The 9059-nt window shown below is 37.8% G+C and overlaps 1 protein-coding gene across 1 annotated transcript; it reads left to right on the forward strand.

The window, feature by feature from the left end:
* The first annotated feature begins 4220 nt into the window (after positions 1-4220).
* LOC140554197 (uncharacterized) lies at positions 4221-7201 on the forward strand. Its single transcript, XM_072677050.1, has 3 exons — positions 4221-4343; positions 5111-5341; positions 6833-7201. The coding sequence occupies exons 1-3, from the start codon at positions 4307-4309 to the stop codon at positions 6874-6876; spliced, it is 312 nt and encodes a 103-aa protein (XP_072533151.1). The 5' UTR covers positions 4221-4306; the 3' UTR covers positions 6877-7201.
* The last annotated feature ends 1858 nt before the right edge of the window (positions 7202-9059 follow it).

A 9059-nucleotide genomic window follows, 5' to 3' on the forward strand; every position in this document is an offset into this window, starting at 1 on the left:
TTAGCAGCAGTGCTTGACGTGTAAGAAAGTGCTGATACTCCACTTATTTATATTCTGAACCTTGAATTGTCATTAGCACATTTTGGCTAAAGTGTGCTGCTAGTGGAACAATGACTGGCAAACGAAGGTGTCAAATGTATTCACATTCATTACTCAGGTAGAAGTGGAGATACTAGGGTTTAAAAAGACTTTTATAGAAGTTGAAATATCAACTTAAGCTTTTTAGTCAAGTAAAAGTATAAAAGTACTGATTTCAAAACTACTAAAGTATAAAGTAAAAGTAATGTAAAGGAAACAAAGGCCAAAAGCTTAGGTCACGCCACAGGCTCCTATAGTGCACTACCCGACTACCTCCCCAAAAAAGCATTTTTCTTAAAGCTATAATGACTATATGTATAGGTTTTTGGGCTATACTAGGTTGCCTGTTTCAGCTGAATATCTGCCCATTGAAAATGAATGCATTTTAGTAATATCAAATATATTAAAGGAGTATCTGGGTGCACTACTGAGCATTAACGTGTTTCATGGAGGGGAAAATACAATGAGTAGTTGCATATAAGTATTGCAGAATATTGTAATGATGCAAAAAGTCTGATAACAGAGGCGTGTTATCAATAAGTTTTATTGGAATGTAAATGTAGTCGACATTTCACTTGAGTTCTCCTGAGTCTGCCACAGACATCTTCATACTAGGCTATGTACAGCTGCTGTGTCCTTGCTGGAGTGTGACGTGGCATGTGCAGGTGCGACGGATCGCTTACAAACCAATAGGGTTTCAGAATGGTATATGTTTATACTTTTTATCCAACCACAATCAAATTCACTCTTTCCGGATGGTGGATGGTGTACAGATAAGTACAGGAAAGTAAAGTAAATACAGTAAAGTATAGATAACCAAAATTTCTACTTAAGTAAGATAACAAAGTATTTCTACTTCATTACTTGACATATCTACTGGCAAACAGTGGCAAATGGCAGCTGGGACACCGCTTATATTAACATGTCCCAATAAACCTGTTCATACACAGCGTCAGTGTTCAGTGTCTGCAGATTCACACAGTGCCCTAAAAGTGCTAGCACTAGCTAACATTTCTGGTCAAGATTAAGTATAATCTTTTTAATGGTAGCATTAACCAGCAATCTCTGTGGTTGATATTTAGTAAAGTCCACATCGTGTGGAACACCTGTGAACATATGAAATATTGGTTTTAATAATATTAATAATATTGTTGTTGTTGATTGGTCACCAGACGTTAATATGGTGCAATGATTTGAATGTGTCACAAGATCGAATCTTTTTATGAATCATTTGTTTCCTTTGTTTTCGATCTCTCAAAGGTCACACTTATGCCATTGCTATTTTGTAAATTGCAGTAAAACATTTACTAGATTAATGAGCTGCAGCAGTTCTCTCATTGAAATGACACAGAAATCTCCCCGAAATTAAGATTCTAACTGGTTCTGCCTCTGAGTTTGACTCTCCCACCAGATGTAAGGACATCTACATCAGGTGGCATGGCATGGGTCGTCTCTTTACTGGCTTCCTGTAGCTGCTTCCCACGTCAGATTCAAAACCTTGATGCTGGCCTACAAAGTCAAGAATGGCCCAGCCCCTCCTTTACTTGATGGCAATGGTCAAAAGCCGATCCGCACCAAGAGCCCTTTGAGCTTCCCCTGGATGTCCGAACAGCAGAGTCGCTCGCTGTCTTCAAACGCAGACTGAAGACCCACCTCTTCAGAGAATACTTGGGCGAATAGTAGACCTTATTGACTTGTGTTTAGTCGTGTCTAAAAAGGCCTTAAACAGGCACATTTAATTCATTGGCATTTGGTACAATTTTACGTTCCGGAAGATTGTGAGAAGTATCGGTTCGCCAAACAGTAAAATGTAGAAGTACCGGCCTACTTTGAGCAATGGTTAGCATTGGTATCCTGCCTTTTTTTGTTTAAATGAGTTAAGCTGGGACACAGTTAGTCAAGAAATAATAATTACAAAACTACAAACCTCTAAAACTGTAAATCTGGCTGCTGCAGAGTTGACACAACTGAGAAAACACATACAGGTACAATGTCTGGTTTGAGACGAGCCCCTGATGTGATCACTGCGGACCCTGCAGTGTTTATCATGTTATTCATGTTATTTCAGGATTGGTCTGAGCGCCATATTCAGGGTGCCACATCCCTCATAGCCAGAACGCAAATTTCTGTCTCTTAGTGGACATGACAGAAACTGAGGCCTGTTTAATGCTCTTGATTGAGTGTTAGGTAGATAGATAGCTAGACAAAGAGATCCCCCTTTACCAAAGGTTATTAGGTCTGTGAAAGGTGTGTGAATGTGAAGGGTGTGTGAATGTGAAGGGTGTGTGCAGTTTGCAGTATTCCCTTTTGATCTGAAAGAGAGAATGTGAACATTCCAGCTGAGGGAGACGGATCCGCCTGCCAAGACGTCATCTTCCACCCAGCTGGAGCACAGCCAGCCACACACTCACCAAAATAAAAACAAACCATTATCTAGGCAACTAGCTCCATGTTTACAGCTCTTGACGTGTTTGGTGACCACCTTTTGGCCTTCTGATTGGATCTGAAAAACATAAAGAAAACGTCATTAGCAAGCTGTTTCCATGTAGGTTTATTAAACCAGCCACTGATTTTTAATAGTTAACACATTTTTAAAGCTTATTTGCTAAGCTGAAGTTGGGTGAACTGGTGTGATGTGGGAAAGCTTTTTTAGTGGGTAATTTTTTAAATGAATAAAACTGTGGATTAACACAAGCTGTGATTGCATGTGATCAAAATCACATGACATCTCAAATGTCTAATTTTAGATCAGGGTGGAGCAATTTTGAAACAGGAGGCACCAAATGTTAAGGCCATCCAAAGGTCAGTAAAATAGTGTTTAGACAAAGTTGATGTGAAGGACACAAATTTCTTATAAACAAAACAATCCTCTAATCAAATTAAATCAGGTTTATTGGCACATCACATTACCACAGGTATACATGTAGTAAAACACAAATATATACAAAATAAACATACAGAATAAATACACTTTAACTTAACACTAAACACACATTGTACACCATTATACATTATACATTATATACACACTATACACACACTATACATACAGTATATATAAACTATACACACACTATACACACACTATACATACAGTATATATAAACTATACACACACTATACATACAGTATACATACAGTATATATAAACTATACACACTATACACACACTATACATACAGTATATATAAACTATACACACTATACACACACTATACATACAGTATATATAAACTATACACACACTATACACACACTATACATAAAGTATTTATAAACTATACACACACTATACACACACTATACATACAGTATTTATAAACTATACATACACTATACACACACTATACATACAGTATTTATAAACTATACATACACTATACATATGCAATACACACAATATGTACACAATATACATACACTATATATAAACACAATATATATATATACACAAATATAAACTATATACACACGCTATACGTACATGGTTGCCCTGTTTAAAATTTATAGGTTTAATATACAATCTGTAAAATATATAGATGTGTATATTACTATTTATGTGTGATGGGTTTTTAGTGGGTGTGGTGTGACTGAGCTGTTGGTCACAGTTTCAGTAAGTAAGGGTTTATGATATATGCTGCAAAGTTTTAATATTTTTTCATCAAAGTTTTAAAATATGGTGTAACTATTCTCCACATTTGGTTCATACACCAAAGCTAGTAGTAGGCCTAAACAGGCTGCTGCTGTTATCAGACCTATAAGACTAATATATGTTAATTAGCTTTATTTTGATTGGCTGTGTTCACAGTATAGTTAAAGTAGCAAAAACTCCAAAAAGACTATATACAAACTATATGTAAATAAAAACAAGACGTTTAGTGGACTCCACTTACAACACATTTTCCAGATGGGTGGATTTTCTGGAGAGATGTCCTCACCCCTTTTTTTTAAATCAGTGCTGGGTTAACTCACTGGTACGACTGTAAACAAGGATAAACATCATGAATAGTTGAAGCAGCAGTTAACCAGTGAAACCTGTCCAGCCCGTCCTGCTGAGGACAGTTTCCACCCCACCCTCTCAGCAAACCAGCCAATGGGTTCACAGCTCCAGAGTTAACCAGTTCAAGAGTTAGCCTTCAAAAGCATCTGTACTAACCTGTGCCACCACACACACAGAGACACACTCCTACAAACACAGAGAAGAAAGACTGAGGAGCCTGCAGACACCATGAATCATTTTATTGACACAGCAGTTGACAAAGCAGGTGAGTGAGAGGATCAGGCTGATGTGTGTTACTTTGGCTGTAAGTAACTGTGTTTAGCTGTGTTCAGTTAAGGTGGTCCTTCTGGAGATGTTACAGTGTGTTTCATGCTCAGGAGTACCTGTGCTATTCTTTTTGCAGACAGTAGTTCTGCTGAGAACTTTACAGAGCTTTTCAGGAGAAGGAATACTTTCTTAAACTTGAATAGATGTTAATGGAACAAGATCTTTGGATGTTTGAACATCAAGTATGAGAGTGATGATATTAAGCAAATTGCTAGTTAGACGGTTTGTGTGTCATTACTTGGAGCAGTTTTGGTAGGTACTGATCACTGCATACCTAGAACACTCCACAAGTCCTGATGTTTTGGAGATGTTCTGTTGTTTATTGTTGTAACTTCATGAATTGACTGTTTACATCCTGCCTAGTACTGTACACCCCACCCATGACGGGTGCCACTGTAGCAAGATAAGCAATGTTCTTTACTTAATTTCATGTTGGTGGTTTGGTTATCATGGCTGATCCAAGTACTTCTGGAATTTGACTCCTTTCTTCTAAGTCTTGGTATTTATCGAATGTGATTTTATGAATCGGCCTCCAAAACTCTTGTACTCGACCCTAACTTGTACTGTTTGCTGCTTTCTGATTTTTTCCCCTTTATTAATGGATTGGAAAGTTGACTTTCCAGTCAAAATGACTACATGATATTTCTTCCTAAAACTTCAGAAACACCTGAAATATGACTCTCTCTCTTTTTTTTCCTGCTCCAGCTTCGACCGCTAAAGTGAAGGTAAAATCTTTCTTGGGAGGTGGAAGCGGAGACGCAAAGAAGCCGAGCAAGTCTGGAGGAGGCATGGGAGGCATGGGAGGCATCGGAGGCCTCTTCCCCTCCTCATCAGATGACGGCAAGAAAGAGACGTCAAAGGGAGGCGGACTATTTGACGGGCTCAAATCTCCACCCAAGGAAGAGCCGAAGAGTGAAGCAAGTGGAGGAGCGGAGAGTGAGCTATTGTTCCTCTTATTCAAATACACACTGCATTACATTACCGCCTTCACCTCTACCTGCCTGTAGTTCCTCCCTCTCATACATGCTACACTTATGAGTTTTATAGTAGTTATAGAAAATAATAAGCCTTCATGAGAATGAGTTCACACGTTAAGGAAGTGGTGCTCAATGCCAACACACTGCACAGTTATGTGTCCTGCTTGAGCAGGTAGAACAAGAAAAGGCAGGCTGTCCGTAGCTATGATTGACAGTTTAGCATTTAGGTAGGCTGTACAAAGTAGAATGCAAGTTTGACTTTCACTCTCTGTACATTACTAAAGTGAGAAACTATGTGTAGAATATTTATTTCTCAAAAAGGGGTTCTTCAGCAGTTCTCTTTAGTATAGGTGATGGTTCTACGTATATGTAGACACATGACAACTCAAAGAACCACTCAGGCTTAAGCTGTTATTTGCCTGCACTGTAGGACTGGACAGTTTACCTAACTTTGAGCCGTTGCCATTTGTGGAGCAAGTTAAGAAGTTTAAGTTGAAATGATTTAAGATACTAAACATTGTATGTTGGAACAACTAAAAACATTAGGCTAAAATAACTCTTGAAACTCTTGAATAACTCTTAAAACTTTAATACTTTATTGGATCATTTGAGTTAACCCAAAACAATGTTTACATTTAGTCTTTCATTCCTTAAATAATTCATTTATCATTACCCGTCAATACGCAGACAGTACAAACATGTGGCAATGCCAGAGGGTCCCACTCAGCAGTACAGAAAATAGAACATATAGCCTTCAACACAGAGACCCTGCAATCAACTATTATAGAAAATCTAAAGTACACTGAAGAGCAGTTAGTCAGGGGGGAACAACTACACACTGATGGTGAGTGAGGGGGAATGCCCAGTATTTAGTAATAGATGCTGCAATTGAAACCCTATTGGCCAACACTGAGGGAATGGCACACCCTAAAGGTCACCATATTTCATTGAAACAACTCAGTTCACTTAGTGAATATTACTCTATTGAATAAATTCACCTTAACTCAAATATGCAAATTATTATGATCTTACACAAATGAATGAGTGTGTATCTCTATCTCTATCTAGCTATTTATTTTTGAGTTAGTTTGACTTAATCAGCTTATGTGATCCCAAATGTCTGTAGAATTTAAGTTAACTTAATTATTTGATTAAGAAGAGCAGTTAGGTTTTACAGTGTGGTGACATGGCTCTCCAAAACCAAGATACATTTCTTGCAGATGGTTCTTTATAGAAGCTTTTAATAATCATATAATTTAATAATACATGGTTCTATGTCACTAAAAATATTTTTTTCAGTTCTAGCTAGAATCCTTACCAAAGGATATAACGCCACATGATATTAAAAATGGTTAAAGATGACGTATCAATGTTGTGTGTGTATGTATAAAATTTTATATTTACAGAAAGGCTGTTAAATAATAAAAGTAAATGTATATTTCACCTCCAGGCACAGATTTCAACTCTGCAGTAGACGAGCTTGCTGGATTCTAAGCAGACGAAGTGAACGGAGGATGGTCATATATCTGCACGTCGCTAAGAGCCAACAACTGCGATTATTTAACAGTAACTTAGCTTCTGAAAAGTTTTTATAAACTTAATAACTAAAGAAAAGACTTTTGTATTCATGTTATTTGTGTAATACAACAAAGGGAAGTCTGAAATGTATTATTGTTATTGCTTATTGTGTATATATGAAGGCATGTAAAATGAAGAAAAGCTTATTAAAACAATATGCCGATCTTTTTTTTCCATGATCACATCGGTAATTTAGCAATAGTACCTTTAACATTGCCTGTTCAGTACTAATTATCAACGATTCAAGGAATTATTGAAGTATATTTTTGTATATAGTCTACATCTTCCAAAGCTTTAATAAAAACAAGACATTTTCAAATGTGTGCTCGTCTCAAATCATGATCATCTTCTTGCTAATGTTGACCACTCTTACACAAGTATGGTATATTATAATTGCTTTTGACTACGTTCTAATAAAATCTCTTAATATTTAGCATTGAGGTCATCATTTTAGAGAACATGACTCCTATATAAAACCCCTATATAAAACGGGTTGAGATGCTGGCTACTCTGGGGCCTAACGCTCCTGTGGAATCAACACTTACATTGATGGCGTATAGGAGGTGTGTCACAGAGGGTGTGTGACTTCATTTTCTGCTCAGGACGCCTTTACCTCACTACATCATAAGATATAAATGTTCTGTTTGCTGCTTTATTTCTGTTTAAAATGTTGGATATTTCCCCTTTAACCTGAAGTAGAAAAAACACAACAAATGACAGGTATTCCATCAAGAGAGTGTGAGATTGGGCTTCATTGAGAAATGTGTGGAGAAGACTTTAATAAAGACTGATAAAGCAGTGTAATTTTTTTATTAAAGATTATAGAAGCTACACTGCCAAAGGGAACCTTTGTAATGATTACCAACACACCAAAAATGTGGCAATGAAGGCACACTGGAAGCACACTTACAGTTTAAAGCTTAAAGATTTTTTCAAATGATTTAAGGGAATCAGTTCCCACACATTCTTCACCGTTATCCACAAACCATCCATAGTGGTTGGATTTTTTTTCCTTCAACACAGCTTCACAAGCTCTCGTTGTGTTCTAAAGGGCCCATTTTTTTACACTTTTCATGTATTTAATTTTCTGTGAGGTCCACTTTTGCCACTTTCTGTGGTTCTGTGTTCATTAGTCATTCTCAAGTCGTTAGTTTTACGCTATTTGCCAACCTCTCTTTATCCTCTCTAGATTGGCGCAGCTGTTTCTGTGGCTGTGCCTTTAAGACAAATGTAAGATAAATGAGCTGTTCTGATTGGCTGTCCTGTATTTTGCCTCATTCAAAAAGCACTCAGAGCTGAAGGGCTCCTGCTTACTGTAATTTGAATGGGCAGGGCTTAAACTGTGGTTCTTGTTATATCAGGGACACATTGAATTCGAAATGGGCTGTTTTTGCAGCTTAGTTTCCATTTGTGGACTGTATGAACTGGGGGGGGGGGCGATTTATGTACTGTATTTAACAAAAAACTTCAACCATGTTAACACATTACTGCAAACCTTTTTTCTAAATATGAGGAAAATTAATTTTTCAATGATACGGGCCCTTTAAGTCACAGCTGAATTGCCTTTAATGAACTGTGGGGCATGTTGTGTTGTCTTACCACAACGTCAATCACTTGTGATTGATTCAGGGGACAGTGGTGGCTCAGCGGTTAGAGCGCCGGGATATTGATAACAAGGTTGTGGGTTCGATTCCCGGGCTCGGCAAGCTGACACTGTTGGGCCCTTGAGCAAAGGCCCTTTACCCTCTCTGCTCCCCGGGCGCTGGAGTTGGCTGCCCACCGCTCTGGGTGTGTGTGTGTACTCACTGCCCCTAACACGTTTGTGTGAGTGTGTGTTCACTACCAAATGGGTTAAATGCGGAGGACACATTTCACTGTACAGTCCACACTGTACAGTGACAAATACGTGCACCTTTACCAAATGCTAGAGAGCAGCCAGGGTAAACACAAAAACAGCTGCTCAACATCAGTGTATGACATCCTCTTTCTGACTGCTGTATAAAACTGTCCCTGATTCAAAACACATAATTTTCTGCAACCTAAGGTTTTTATAAAATATTCTAAATTATATGATCTGCAACAAAAGACAACACACACAC

Source organism: Salminus brasiliensis, chromosome 4, assembly GCF_030463535.1.
Source record: "Salminus brasiliensis chromosome 4, fSalBra1.hap2, whole genome shotgun sequence".
In the NCBI taxonomy this organism is placed as follows: Eukaryota; Metazoa; Chordata; class Actinopteri; order Characiformes; family Bryconidae; genus Salminus; species Salminus brasiliensis.